This window comes from Aythya ferina, assembly GCF_964211825.1.
Source record: "Aythya ferina genome assembly, chromosome: 7".
NCBI classification, from domain to species: Eukaryota; Metazoa; Chordata; class Aves; order Anseriformes; family Anatidae; genus Aythya; species Aythya ferina.
In genome coordinates this window covers 23,356,584-23,370,948 of record NC_140302.1, presented here as the reverse complement: position 1 = coordinate 23,370,948, position 14,365 = coordinate 23,356,584, and the positions used below count along the sequence as shown (strand labels likewise).

General features: G+C 67.3%; 1 protein-coding gene across 2 annotated transcripts; it reads right to left on the bottom strand.

The window, feature by feature from the left end:
* Positions 1 to 426: 426 nt before the first annotated feature.
* Positions 427 to 11,033, bottom strand: CRTAC1 (cartilage acidic protein 1). 2 transcript variants are annotated; one of them, XM_084526601.1, is made up of 15 exons: positions 10,942 to 11,033; positions 7,567 to 7,763; positions 6,042 to 6,238; positions 5,059 to 5,189; positions 4,283 to 4,439; positions 3,684 to 3,818; positions 3,358 to 3,503; positions 3,088 to 3,224; positions 2,445 to 2,527; positions 2,253 to 2,353; positions 2,001 to 2,169; positions 1,692 to 1,837; positions 1,538 to 1,580; positions 1,239 to 1,382; positions 427 to 1,018 (listed from the first exon to the last, which is right to left on the bottom strand). In XM_084526601.1, the coding sequence occupies exons 1-15, from the start codon at positions 10,990 to 10,992 to the stop codon at positions 906 to 908; spliced, it is 1,950 nt and encodes a 649-aa protein (XP_084382727.1). In that variant the 5' UTR covers positions 10,993 to 11,033; the 3' UTR covers positions 427 to 905. The 2 variants fall into 2 exon arrangements, with proteins under 2 accessions (XP_084382727.1, XP_084382728.1); XM_084526602.1 differs by having other exon boundaries at positions 7,567 to 7,774; positions 10,942 to 11,019.
* Positions 11,034 to 14,365: the final 3,332 nt, after the last annotated feature.

Below are 14,365 nucleotides of genomic sequence, written 5' to 3'. Positions count from 1 at the left end.
GCGGCCCCAGAGGGTGAGCATGGGGGAAAAGGAAAGGGAGCGATGGAGCAGCACAGCCCCAGCAGGACACATCCCCACAGGAAAGGGGTTGCTCGGGTGGCAGCAGGCACAGCCTGCACAGGACCATGCCCAGGGAGGCTGGGGGGGCAGAAGCAGGTTAGTGGGGCTGGCAGCATCCACCCACAGCCTGGGAGAAGCCACAGCAGCAGCATGCAGGTGCCCCAGGGGTGGTGGCGCAGAGCTGGCTGCCGTCCTGCAAGCCCTGGGGAGCAGCACCCATGGGCAAGGCTTGGGAGAAGTGAGGGGAAGCAGCACAGCCCTGAGGAGCAGGGAACCTCCATGGGGACCCTCCAGGCATCTCCTGCCAGCCTCCCCCCGAGGCCAGAGGGTGCTCCCAGCCTGCAGAGCCCAGTTAATAGACAGGGTACAGTTTATTGGGGGGATTCTCCGGGACTGGGGCTGGAAGACTGAGCAGGGTCCGACTCCAAACAGTGGGGTCAATACGTTAAAAAACAAACCGGGGGGGTCCCTCCCCTGCCGGGCTGGGGGGACCCTCCTCTGGCGGTGCCGGGGAGGGGGAGCCCCCCGCTGCAGCGGGGACAGGAGAAGCAAACACGTCGCAGGCCAAACCAGCAGGCACATGGTACGGTATCAAGTCGACGGAGCAAGCGAGCGCCGGGGAGGCGGCGGCGAGGCGAGGGGAGCGCTGGGGCTGCTTTCCCTGGCTGCTGTCCCGGGGAAGGTGCCGCCTTCCCCTGGCCTTCCCGAGGCGGCCGCCCCGGCACGGCGCAGCCGGCGCTTGCAGGGCGGTTCGACATGGAGAGAGAGAAAGAGAGAGAGGAAGAGACAGGCAGAGGGCGGCCGGTCCTTCCGCCAAGGCTGCTCTGGCGAGTTACGGGCAGGGGCTAAAGTGCATAGAGGCAAAGGCAGAGTCCGAAGCCTAGAGGGAGGAGGGCGCCTTGGGGGGGCCAGGGCCAGCTCCCGGCAGAGGGGTATCCCCCAAAAAAGGCCACTTGAGCTGCACAGAGAACGAAAGAAGGAGCAAGAGAGAAAGAGAGAGAGAAGGGGAGTCAGTGGCGGCTGGGGGGGAGGCGTGGGACCAGCGGGCACGGAGGCGAGCAGCTACGGAGCTGGGGTGTGGGTGATGGGGCAGGTGCCCAGCAGGGTGCAGGAGGCGGCCGGGCCCTGGGCAGGGGCACAGCACCATCGGGGGGAGACTGGTGCCCGCCGTCACTCACCCACGCAAGCCGTGCCATCCTCATTGGGCTCGAAGCCCCGGCTGCAGCGCTTGTTGCTGCGGCAGCGGTACCCGCCGTAGGTGTTGATGCACACAGGCTTGTCCCGGGGGCACACGAAGGGGAACTCCGTGCACTCGTTGGTGTCTGCAGGCAGAAAGATGTGGGCTGGGAGCTGCTGCCGGTAGCCCCCTGGCTCCCTCTGTGCCTGGCTGGAGCCACGCACAAGCCCTGTGGCTCCCTGATCCCCGCTGCTGCTCCATCCTTTGTGCCACTTGCCCACGTCCCCAGCAGCCACTCACCTACACAGCGTCCGTTCTCGTGCTGGGAGAATCCCTGCCCACACTGCGTTTGGGGGAGAAGCAGACAGAGCCGGGGTGGGGCAGGAACCGGGAGAGCCCAGCCCCTTGTTCCTGCCCCTCAAAACTCCCCCTGTGCCCCACAGCCAGCCCTCACCTCCAGCGGGGTGGGCACCAGCGGCTCCTCTGTGTCTGGGGGGTAGGGGACCTCCAGCACGGAGTTGGTCTCACTGCTGGCCACGGCTCGCACCAGGACACGGCCATCAGGCCAGGTCACCTCCAGGCTGCTGGCCTCATCGCGCCCTGCAGGTGGGCAGCCTGTTAGCGGGGTGCCTCCGGGATGGGGATGGAGGAAAAAATCCTCCCCTCGCTCCCACAGCTGGTCCCTGGGTGCTGGGGCTGCAGAGCTGGCCCCTGCCTGGGGGTGCTGGCGGGGTTTTGTCCCCCTCACACCACCCCAGCTCACCCAGCCCGAAGTGTGCCACGGGCTCCATCTCGCACAGGTACCCCGAGCCGCCGTCGATGATGCGCAGGTGGGCGCCGCTGCGCCGCGTGAACAGCACCACCTTGGCCCCCCGCGCGAAGGCCCCGAAGCGGGTGCGGGGGATGACACGCAGCCAGTTGTTGGCAGTGCCCTGCGAGGGTTGGATGGGCAGTGGGTGAGCCGGGAGAAGGGGCAGGGACAGGGGACGGTGCGAGGAGCCCCTGCTCGACTCACCTGGGTGCCCTTGAAGATGGAGATGGGCTGCGCCATGGACTCGCCGTGGGACAGGATCAGGTCCAGCATCCCATCGCCGTCAAAATCTGTCACTGCACCCCCTGTGAGGACAGGATCAGGACGTGCTTCGTTATGCGGGCACGTTATGGCAGGCACACCCCAGCACGAGCCACCCCTGCGCTGGGGACCCACCCGTGCCCCGTCCCTCGGGCTCCAGCGCATCCCCTGGGTTCAGCTCCTCCACGATGGGGTCTGAGTGCTCTCTGCGGGTGAGCCTGCCGGGCACAGAGGGGGAGTTAGTGCCAGCCCCAGCGTCCCCATGCCTGGAAGCTTCTGGGGGACAAGTGCCTGCTCCCCCCTGGAGCAGCTCGGTAGAGAGGTGACAGCCCCGGTGGCACCTGGGGGGCATGGGGCTGGCAGGGGTGCTGCTGGTGGCTGTGCAGGGTGGTTGGGGGACTGGCCACGCACCTCACATCCCCGACCACTGTCACAACCCTTGGGGATCGGAGAACCCCCCCAGGGGCTCCCAGCTCCCCACAACCCCCCCCAACCCACAGTGGGCAGACAGACAGCGGTGAGGCGAGGGGGAGCCGCCAGGCAGCGGCGAGGAATCGATCCCCACAATTAGCGGGAGCCACGAGCAAGCTTCCAGGCGGCTGCTGATCAGCGGCACGGGGACCCCAGGGGCTGCTGCAGGCACGGCCGCCGCAGCTGGTAATGACACGGGGAAGGGCTCAGGCATGGCTCCTGCTACGAGCAGAGCCGGAGCGGGGGTCCCCTGTGTGCCAGCGGCGGGGAGCGGCACGGCGCGGGCTGCTCGTTCCCCCGGCCCTACCGGAAGAGGCGGTTGGCGGAGGAGCCGCGGTAGGCGATGTTGTTGAAGAAAACCTCCAGCTCCTGGTCGTTGTCGAAGTCGGCGGCGATGACGGTGCGGACGGGGGACGGCATGGAGAACTTGGGGGTGGCGATGTCCTGCGCAAGGGACGGGCAGGGGCTGCCAACGCGCACGGCGAGCAGGAGGCCGCTGGCAAGCGGGGCTCGGAGCCACAGCTGGGTGAAGCTGGGGTGTCCCCAGCAGCGAGGGCTCGGCAGCCCCAGCCCTCACCCGAAATCGGACGCGGCCGGGGGCCCCCGCCTGCAGGTAGAGGCGGTGCGGCCCGTTCCAGTTGCCGTAGACGATGTCCACGCGGCCGTCGCGGTTGAAGTCGGCCAGCGCCACGCCGCGTCCGTGCTGGTAGGGGTCATCCAGCCCTGCGAGCAGCAAGGGGACGGGGAGACGGGACCCTCCCTGCTGCTGTCTCCCCGGGACACCCCTGGGGACGTGGCCCTGTGGTCCCCAATCTCAGCCATCAGCCATCCCCTGCAGTCAGCGGGGCTGTCGGTCCCCGTGTCCCCTCCACCCGGGGTTGTCCCTGCTGTCCCCCTACTCACCCACAGCAGCTGCCACGTCCCGGTACGTCCCGTCCCCCCGGTTGTGGAAGAGGAAATTGGGGCTGTTCTCGTTACCGCAGAATATGTCGGAGGCACTGTCACTCAGGATGGGGCCCACGGCCACCCCACGGCCCCCTGGGGACAGCAGCCAGGGGTGAGGGGGCCGCCCTGCCCCAGGGGGGTGCGTGCCCCTGTGCCAGTCCCGGTGCTTCTGGGACCCCCTGCGCCCCCTCCTTGCCCATCTCCCTCCTTCAGTCCCTCTCATCAGGAGCTAATTGGGGCTGGCAGCCGTTTGTGTCGCTTCCAACCTAATCACTGCCATCGCCATGGTGACAACACTCCTAATTAGTGACAATTTACCGCCACAGAGACGGGGCATGGCGGCGGTCCCAGTGGTGGCACGGGGCACAGGCTGGCACACACCTCTGCAAGCATCCCCAAGCCCTGCGGATGCCATGTGGGGGTCAGCAGGGTGACTGCAGGCACAGGGGGGTCCCACGGGTCCTTCCCATGGGCTGTGGGGCTGCTGACAGACGGGGCAGGCAGGCAGATGCGTGGCACAGGTCATGGCACGGGGCTGTGCCCCGTCCCCTCCGTACCTGTGTACCTGCTGACGCCCGCCTGGGCGGCCACGTCCACGAGCACCACGACGCCACGGGCAGGGTCGCTGGCAGCCACGTCCATCTCGATGAGGGCGTGGGGGCCCACGTTGCCGCTGGCGTAGTTGGCGATGTAGATGGAGTACCTGCCCGAGCCCTGCGGCCGGCAGCACCGCCTCAGCGCCCGCCTGTGCCCTGCGGCTTCGCCCTGCTCCTCCCGGCCAAAACCTGGGCCCACGGGGATGGGGTCGGGCTTAATCCTCCCTGCCATGGGGCTGGGAGCTCTCAGAGGTCCTGGGTGCATCGCATACGGGCAGCAGTGCCTGGTGAGGGCTGGGCGAGACCTTGGCTAAAAGCACATGGGACTGGGCACGGCCACCTTGTCACTCTCCAGTTTAGGGCACCCCGTCCCACCAGCTCCCCAGTGGGGCAGATGCTCCCTCCCTCCCATCCCCACCGCCCTCCTTGTCCCGTGCAGCAGCAGCTGGGCCCTGATTTAGCGATAATCGTTTGGAAACAAACTGCTGGGGGAGGAGGAAGAAGAAAGAGCAGGTGACAGGAACATAAATCACCTCGACAGGCGCGTTTATCAGCTAGCGGCAACCGCGCGGACAGGCGCCCGCAGCCCTGACAGCCACCGGCTGCTGGGAGGGGGGGACACCCTCAGCCCTGGCAAGGGTGCGATGGGGTCAGTGCCCACGCGAGGGGAGAGGTCCCGGGGGCTGGTTGGGCAGCGGGGGCATGGGGACACCCCCTGGCCACCCTGCACTGCTCACCGTCCGGTCCACGCAGGCGACGGAGCGGCCGGCGAAGCGGCTGGCCACGTCCCGGTTCACCTTGTCACTCAGCAGGTCCTCCCAGCGCCCGTTGCGGAGCTTGAAGAGCTTGTCCGTGTAGGTGGCCATGCCTAGGGGAGCACGGGTCAGGGGGCTGCACAGCCATCCTCCCCCCGAGCCCTGCGTGCAGCCCCCTGGGATGTGAGCTGGTGGTGCCAGATCCCAGTTTGCTCCCCGAGAGCAGGATCGGTGCGGGGCGCCCCATGGCAAGGCGAGCATCCCAGCCCCCTGCTCACGGCACTGTGAGAGCTCCCGTGGCTCTGAAGTGCCACCAGGAGACAGAAAGAAGAAACAACTCATTAAGGTAAAACGTGTCCCAGCAGGGCACAGCCCCGTAGATCATCCCTGGAAAGGCAGAAACGGCTGTGGTGCCAGGCGCAGGCAGCGAGCTGTGCTGCCCGGCACAGTGCCGTGGCAGTGCCAGGTTTAGGGACAGGTGTGCCGGCAGTCTGGGTAACTGGGGGAATCAGGGACATACGTCTGCTGCCATGGGATGGGGACAGGGCAGAGCTGGGTTGGAGCAGAGACACGGGGAGCTCTTGGGGTGCCTGGTGCCTGCTTGGGGCACAAGAGTCCCCTCCCAAAGAGGGGCACCCCCAGGACAGCACCAGCAGGGCAGGATCAGCCCCTGGCTTTGTCCAGAGGGCACGGCTGCTGCCAGGCACACCGGGACTGGCAGCACATCCAGAGCATTCATCCCCAGCGGCGAGGGGACACTGCTGTCCCTCTCGGGGTGCCACGGGGAGGGCGGTGGGCAGCGGGAAGTGCTGACTCAGCAGCTGGCCGGGCTCCGCGTCCCGCCCGCGCTGCCATCAATCAATGGAGCCACTCAACTGAGAAATTAACTCCAGCCCGCGCACATCCCTCACGCGCCGAAGGTCGCGGGCAGCCGCGCCGGGAGCCTCCCCCCTGCCGGGGCTCACCGGAGAAGGCGTTGTTGGTGTTGAGGAAGTAAACCTCCTCGCGGCCGTCCCCGTCGATGTCACAGGCGGTCACGCCGATGGCGTTGCCCTGCCGGTCCCGCAGCGCATAGTAAGGGGAGCTGCGCTCGTCCTCCGCCACGTTCACCAGCCGGCCCCGCGCCTTGTCGTACTTGAGCACCAGGTTCGGGCCGTTGTACCTGCGGGTGCAAGCAGGAGATGGGTCCCCAGGGGTAGGGGGCAGGAGGAAAGCCCCTGTACTGACCCCGTGTCCCCTGGCACTGCGCACTCCCCACAGTGGGCATGGCAAAGACCTGCATGGTCTGTGGTGGCCGAGGGACCCAGGCTGCCCTCAGCACCCAGCTGTGGGTCTGCCTGCCCACGGGGAGGGCTCAGCCTGGGCTCCTTCCAGCACATATCGGGCATCCCGTGCCTGCCCAGCCCGGGCACCCAGCAGGATGGGGCACAGGTCCCTGCCTGCAGCCCTTTGGCAGGGCAGGGCAGGCAGCACGCAGGGCAAATCCTCTCGGCACGCTGCGCCCCGCAGGCTCCCCCCTGCTCCCGCCCTGCACACCAGTAAACAAGTTACACAACGGGCACCGCTGCTTACAAAACCACCGCTGGCTGCCAGCAGTGGCCTGCACCCACCCAGGGAGCCCCAGTTTTCCAGGCTTGGTGCTCCCTTGGGCAGACACCCCCAGCCCCTGCAGGGATGAGCCCCCCTCGCAGGGGCAGCAGGTTCCTGAGCCAACCCAGCAGCTCATGGCCATGTGGGTACCCTGTACCAGCAAGGGACAGCCAGGCTCCCACAGCCCTGTACGGGCTCACGGGTGAGGGATTCCCCCCTCCAGGTGAGGGCACGTGTGTGTGCAAGCCTCCCCTGTGGGTGAGCGTGCTGCACACATGCACACCCAGCCCGTGTCACTGTCCCCACGGCTGGACCTGCTGGCAGCAGCTGCTCCACGTCCAGCCCTGCTCTGATGCTGGGGCAGCGCAGCACACGGCTCCTGCCTCCACGGTTCCTGCCAGCCCTTCTGAGCCATCACACCACTAAAGGGCTATAAAAAACCTTCAGCCAATTAAGCGAATCTCCAGAGAGCGCTGAGTCCTGTCAGCGGAGCTGAGCCGGCTCGGGGACACGCTGGCGGTGCGCTGCGGGGTGGGACCCGGCCACTGGGAAGCTTCCACCACCCTACAGAGGGTACCTGGTCCCAGAACTGGGCTCAAGGCACCTGTGAGACCCCATGCAGACACCCTGCCAGCAGGGACACCAGGGCACCACACACCTCCTGCCGGCTGGAGGGGCTCGGCAGGGGATGGGGATTAGCAGAGCTGTAAGCCTTCCACAGTCAGAGTGCTCAGCTGGGCACCACGTGATTTTTTTTGGAGAAAACAGACTTTGAGCAAGTAAGGGGATCAGCAGGGATGCTGCCAGCACCGGGACATGGTGCTGCAAGGAGCTCCTGTCCCTGCGGGGCCACCACATCCCGCTGTCCCCAAGGCACCGCGTGTGGGTGCCCCTACTCACCCCGCCACCACGATCTCGAAGTCGCCGTCGGCGTCCAGGTCGGTGACGGCCACGCCGTAGTTGAGCTGCGTGGGGTTGCTGTCGTAGTCGGGCGGCAGGAGGCGGTGGGTGACGGCGGTGAACATGGGCTCGCTGCGCTGCGAGCCCTCGCTGAGCCAGGCCAGGGACAGCAGGCACAGCGCCAGCATCCTGGGCACCTGGGGGAGACCTGCAGCCTGTGGGCTCCCCGGTCTGTGGAGCCTCAGCCCCCCTCTGCCCTTGCACAGGAGCTGCTCTCTTTCCCCTCCTCGCCCCCCATCCCACAGCCCCTCACTTTTCCAGCCCCAAGCCCCCCATGTGCACGGCCCTGCCTGGCTGCAGCTCACCCTCCGGGCTCCTCGGGGCAGCAGTGTGGGGCTGGGAGCGGGGCCGTGGGAGCCCATCCCGTGGGAGGGACCGGGTGCTGACAAAGCTGGGCTCAGCCACGGCTCACCCTGCCCCAAGGGGCTGCGGGCACCCAGGATCCCGGCAAGAGGAGATGTGGATCTGGTGCTGGGCTTGGCAGGGGGGCAGGCAGTCACCTGGCTGGGGAGGTTGTGCCCTGCCTGGGGAATCCTCCAGAGCCGGGAAGGCCACGGGAACACAGAGGGGTGACTCCGGTGTGCCTCAGTTTCCCCATCCTGACCCACAGAAGGCCCCGAGTTGGAAATGACCCCCCCAAAGGATCATTGAGTCCAGCTCCTGGCCCCACACGGGACCACCAAAAGTCAGACTGTACATCTGAGTCATACGAACACTTCTTGATCTCTGTCAGGCTCGGTGCTGTGCCCTCATCCCTGGGCATCCCGTCCCAGTGCCCGACCACCCTCTGGGTGCAGAGCCTTTCCCTAACCCCCAGCCTGACCCTCCCCTGTCCCAGCCCCATGCCGTTCCCTCGGGTCCTGTCGCTGTCCCCAGAGAGCAGAGCTCAGCGCCTGCCCCTCCGCTCCCCTCCTGAGGAGCCGCAGCCACCATGAGGCCTCCCCTCAGGCTCCCCTCGCCCAGGCTGGTGCAGTTCCTCCTGGGGACCCCGCGGGGCCAGCTCCCCCCGGCCAGCAGGGAAGGTGTGTGCGCAGGGATGTGGCCGCGGGCAGGAGGTGCCGGGAGGAGAGGCTCGATTAACCCGGACTGCGCAGAGCTGTGGCTGCCAGCACTGCTGGCAGGGCTGCGGAGCTTCTGGAGCTGGCTCTGACCTGGCTGTAGCGCAGGTGACAAGCGAGGTGGCACTGGGGACAGCCACCCGCGGGGCAGGCAGTCCCCTCCGGGGGACAAAACCCCAGCAGCAGCGAGCTGCACGTCCCCAGCAGTGGGCACGGTCCCGTGAGCAGGAGAAGCCAGCCCTGCTCCCATGGTCTGGAGGGACGGCTGGGTGGCCCAGCAGGGGACACGGCTCCGTGGTGCCATTTGGCTGCTGTCCCCACTTCCCCAGGAGCAGCAGGGTGTCCAGCAGCAAGGGAAAGGGAGTTTTTCCCCCCAGCCCACATGGGCTCACTAGGACAAGCTACCCACACGCAGACAGGGGTGCAGGGCTGCCCTGTGACCCCAAGCCCCTCTCTCTGTCCCCAGCCTGCAGGGACGGGTGGCTGTCCCCAGGCAGGGCTCTGCCTCCCCTGCAGCTCCCCCTCTCTGCAGCTTGGCCCGCTCCCCGTGTGCCCCCCCGCCCCATCCAGCTGCAGGCAGCTTCCCTCCAAGTTGGATGGAGCTTTTCCAGGAGGAAACAATGCTCCTGATTGGGGACAAAGGGCCCTTCCCCACAGATCCGGTGCTGGGTGCCATGGTAGGGGCTGCCCGGCCCGGAGCCAGGCCATTTTGGGAAAGAGGGAGGAAGATCCAAGCTCCTCTGGCGGATGGGAGAGGCCCCGTGCCTCCCAGCATGGCAGGAGCCTCCATCGGGGCTTTGAGGATGCCAGGCCCCGCTCATGCAGCTGGCACAGGGCTCAGTCCCATCGTGTCCTGACCCAGCCACATCCTGGCTCACAAGGTGACCCCAGGAGCTGCGGTCACCCCAGGGCACCTTGCTCTGCGTGGCGGAGCCTGGTGGCACCGAGCCGAGCTGCGGAGGATGGGGGCATGGCAGGAAGCACCATGGGTGCCCACACGGGGACAGGGTGCTGGCCCCACAGCTGCTCCATGGCAGGGACGTGGCTCAGGGCCCTTCCATCCCCACGCATGGCCCCCTCCAGGAGGATGGGATGGGGCCGGGGTAGCAGCAGGGTGTGTGGGACCAGGAAGGGGGCTCTGGGGCAGGCAGGGGGTCGCACCCCACAAACCCCTCACCACAGCTGGGTGATGATATCCGCAGGGCTCCTCATGCACGTCCCCGTGACCCTCAGCACAGGGAGGCAGGAGCCAGCTGCCCGCACGGCCACCCCATCCCGTGTGCCACCGTGGCATCGCTGCCTGCCGTGCCGCACGTCCCAGCGGCGTCACGCCCCACCACTGCAGCAACATCCCATCCTGGGCCACAGCCACCACCAGCACTGCTCTAACACCGCGTGACACCGCGCAGCAAGGGCCCTGTCACACCCCGAAGGCACCTCAGAGCAGTGACAACACGGTACCATGACAGTGCCCCATGGCACCCCGCTGCCCGTGTCCCAGGGACATGGTTCTGCCCCTCCTGCCACCGCTGTGCCTCCCAGGGCAGAGGAGGGCCGGGAGGTGTCCTGCAGACTCGCTGCCCCTCTCCCACGGGGGCTGTGGTACCCCGGGGATGCCAGCAGCACCCCTCCCATAGCACCTCGACCCCAACCAGCCCAGACCCTGCAGTGCCAACACTCCAGCTGAAGCCGTGTGCCCAGGTCCAGGCTCGGTGCTGCTCCCTTCCACACACCCCTTGCAGACTCTGGCTCATGCTCACATCCAACCAGGGGGGCTTCTGAGGGGCCCAAAGCCCTCAGCTCCTGCCTGTCCCCGTCCCTGTCCCCTCCCATGCAGGACTCAGCGCCGGACCCGGCACGCTGGGGCTCAGCCAGCAGCAGCTAATGCAGTGTGGAGACGAGCAGTCACCTCAGCCTCGGAGCTCAGCCCGAGGGGACACCGGGTCCTTGGGGGGCTTGGCTGGGGCAGCACCACCGGCCCCTTCCCGCACAGCCAGACACACCGAGACCCCTCTCCCCACGCCCCCCACCCGGTGGGAATGCCCCCGAGAGAGGGGCTCCCCCTTTCTCCCCTCTGCCCCTCGCCGCCGCCACGTCCCCAGCGCCCCCAAGCCCACCCCGCACCCCCACGCCCCCCAAGCCCACCGCCGCCCCCTCCCCACAGCGGCTCCCAACTTCCCTCGCCACCCCAAGTCCCCGACAAAGTTACCGGGGGAGGGAACCGGGGTCGGGACGCGGGGGCGCGCCCCCTACTCACGGGCGCGGGGGGCTGCCCGGTGCCCCCGCGGCGGCGGCGGGGGGAGCGCATCCCGCAGCGCCCTCCTCGCCGCCCGCCTCCGGCTCCTCGGCGCCCGGCTCCCGACGGCTCGGGCCGCCCGAGCGGGCTTTATGTAGGGCCGGGGCGGCCGCGGGCTCGCCAATGAGCGGGGCGAGGGGCGCCGCTGCCAATGGAGAGCGGGGAGGTGGGGCTGCGCCGCGCTGATTTACTGCCCGAAATTGCAGTGGAAGCACGGCCGGGCAGCGCCGCTCGATACGGAGCCGAAATATTACGGGGGGACCCGCTGGGGGATGCGCCGGGAGCGTGGCTCGTAACCTTCACGGGGCGGTGGCTCGACCCGACCCATCCCATCCCACCCCACCCCACCCCACCCCACCCTGCTGACCCCGAGACCCCCGGGGGCACAGGTCCAGGTGCTCAGGAGCAGAACCTCCCAGCAGACAGCCCCCACGGAGATTTCCACCCTGGCGATTTCCACCCGAGGCACAGTGAGGGACGAGGGATAGATCTGCCCTGTCCCCTCTGCCCTGGGGACAAGGGCAGTGTGACTGTAGGCAGGGAGGTGACAGGGAAGCCCCCGAAGCTGCACCTGAGCACTCAGCATCATCCCCCTGCCCTCATCTGTGTGGCCCGTGGGTGCCACTCTGCTGCTGCCACCCACCCTGGGGGGGCCTGGATTAGCTGTGCCCTGTTGGGCAGCATGTGGCAGGGGCCTCACCTCGACCATACAAGTCACGGACTTGCCAAAACCTCACCAGCAGCCACTGTGGGACTGGGCACAGAGCTCTCTGATGTGGAAAGGGGCTGTGGCAGGGATGGGGACAGCACTGGCGGGGCACTGCCTGGGTCACCCCACCACAGCACATCCGCAGGCAGCTGAGGATACAGCCACAGCACTTGTGCCATGAGGCTGCAGGAGCCCACGGTGGTCTGGGCTGCTTCTAGTGGCAGCTCTCGTGCCCTGCTGAGCCCCTTGTTTCTCACTGGAACGTGGCTGGCTGCAGCTTCTGCCTGTTTGTCCCAGTTCTCCTCTCCCTGCTGGATTCGAGAGCTCTCAGTCCCGGTGCTTGTCTCCCACGGTGGTGCTTCCATGTGAGCATCAAGTACCCCTCCACTGCATTTCCAGCAGCCTCTCACAGGGTGCCTGCCTGAGCAGCGGGCTTCTGCACGGATGCCTTAAGCGGGTCCCCACGGCTAGCAGGATGGTGGCCAGGTGTGGGAACCTGCTGTGGGGCACTGCCGTGGGGCAGGAACCACTGCTGCCCTCAGTGTTCGCCGTGGAGAGGCCAGGATACCAAGCAAACCTGGGGTGAGGGTGCACACATGCGTGCAGTGTTGTGCTCGTGTGTCCTTGTGTGCCCCAGAGCTGTGGGCGCGCTGTGCCTGCAGCCTTGCACACGTGTGTGCACTCGGGGCAAGCACCCCCTGAGCCCAGCGCCCCGCTGAGCCGTTAGCTCGTCCCCGGTTTGGTAACCACCCCGCTAATTATTCACACAAACTCTTCCAACACCCTCCTGGCGAGCAGTAGGTACGGAAAACAAACACAGGCAGCAAGCCAGCTGCAGCACGCCGTGACTGTGAACACACCGTCCACATGGGGCCTGGGGCATGTGTGTGGGGCTGCAGGGTGCTCCTGATACCTGCTGCCCCCCAGGGCCCTCCCCATGGGCTGGGACATTTCTCTGGGGGGACGAGAGCAGGACCACAGCCGTGGTGGCCGTGCTCCTGTCCCTGTGCCCCGTGCTGGCTGGGGACACGGGCGAGCATCCAGGAGCTGCAGAGGGGAGTGGAGGGTGGGCAGGAGATGAGCCGGGCTGTGCCGGGGAGGCGAGGCAGGGCACACGGCACAGCAGGGAGCCTGCCTGCGCTGGGGACAATGGACAGGAAATTAGAGCGAGGCGGCAGCGAGACATGCTGCGGGGGGAAGGGAGCCTGAGCTCCACGGAGGGCTGCCGGCAGGCTCAGGGAGGCTCTCTTCTTCTGGTGCTGGGACCAGTGGCCCTCGGGTGCTCGCCCCATCCCTGCCGACCCAGCCCCTGGCTCCCTGCAGCCCTGTGCCTGGTGGCTCATCCCCCAGCAGGACGGGAATCAGCTCGGGGCCAGCTGGGTCCATGGCCCCCCAGTGTGTCCCCTCCAGCAAGCCCCAGGTGGTGCAGCACGGACTGGGTGCAGGTGAGCAGAGCAATGCTGACTCCGAGCACTGTCCTCCAGGACGCTTTCCTGGGGCTGGCGTTGCTCTTTTTGGAGCATCGTGAAGGCCGAGGCACCTGCACACAGCCCGGCGAGCACACAGCACCCACACGCAGCGTGCACCCTCGTGCATGCATGCAGTGCAGCCTGCCTGCAGCACCCTGTCTGCACACACCCCGTGCACACACACCCTGTGTGAGCACCCAGCACAGTGCCCCAGCACCCGTGCAGCCTGTGTGCACACCCAGCATGCACACACCATGCACACACCGTGCACGCTGCATGCACACTGCTCCTTGCTGCATCCCCTGCCCCGGCCGGTGGCTGCCAGCACAGCTCGGGCAGAGCCTGCCAGGCCTCTCCACGCACCCTCGCTGCTTTTTGACCGTAGAAGAGGGCGCATGATGTCGCCAGCAGCACGCTGCAGGATCCCTCGGCTGCTGAGCTGCCCCTGGCTCCTGGCCCCGCTTCCTTCTCCGGAGGGGGCTGTGCTGGGACCTCCCCGCTCCGAGGGTCTAATTTCCACCCTAAATGTATTCATGGATAATTTATCCCCAGTTGTTCCTGTGCTAATGTTGTCTTTTAGCTGAAATAGCTCTTCTCCTCCCTGGCGTTTACCCCGCTGATGTATTTATAGTGAGCGCTCTGTTCCCCCGCAGCCTGCGCCGTGCCGTGCACGAGCCGCCGGCCTCCCGCTGCGGGTCCCCCGGGCTCTGCCTCCCCCGGCAGCCCTGCGACGTCTCTGCTCCTCTCCTCCTAGCACGGGCAGGTCCCCGACACCCACAGAGGGCCACAAGCGAGTCCCCAGCCCTGCCAGCAATGCCTCTCCTGGTGCCTCCTAGGATGGCTGTTGCCTCTCCCATGACCGCGCACCCCTCGCACGGTGGCTCACAGCCTGCGGGCGATGGATGCCCGCGCTTGGCAGGCTCCTCACTCCGTGCCTCTCCTCCCTGCTGTCCCCTCCCTGTCACTGTCCCACGGCACTTGCCTGTCCCAGGAGCACAGGGGCTGCTGCCTCCCACCCGTGACATCCTCACGGCCCTCCCTGGGTCCCTTCCTCCTGCCAGCCAGCCTGGCAGCCCCTGGCGAGGTGCTAGCACTGTGGCCAGGTCAACCCTGAGGTGCATTTTGCCTTGTCTTCCAGTTCCTTTTGTCACAGGTTTGTCGTGCTCCCTCGGCAGCAGCAGGGCACGGAGGCAGTGCCCCAGCACCC

Bases quoted from the DNA above. Each gene is read 5' to 3' on its own strand.
- CRTAC1 (XM_084526601.1), bottom strand. From the start codon at position 10,992: ATGCGCTCCCCCCGCCGCCGCCGCGGGGGCACCGGGCAGCCCCCCGCG. The intron at 2,170-2,252 runs GTGAGTCGAGCA...CAACCCTCGCAG, and splicing joins CCATCTTCAAGGGCACCCAG to GGCACTGCCAACAACTGGCT. The intron at 1,838-2,000 runs GTGAGCTGGGGT...GCCCACCTGCAG, and splicing joins CGTGGCACACTTCGGGCTGG to GGCGCGATGAGGCCAGCAGC.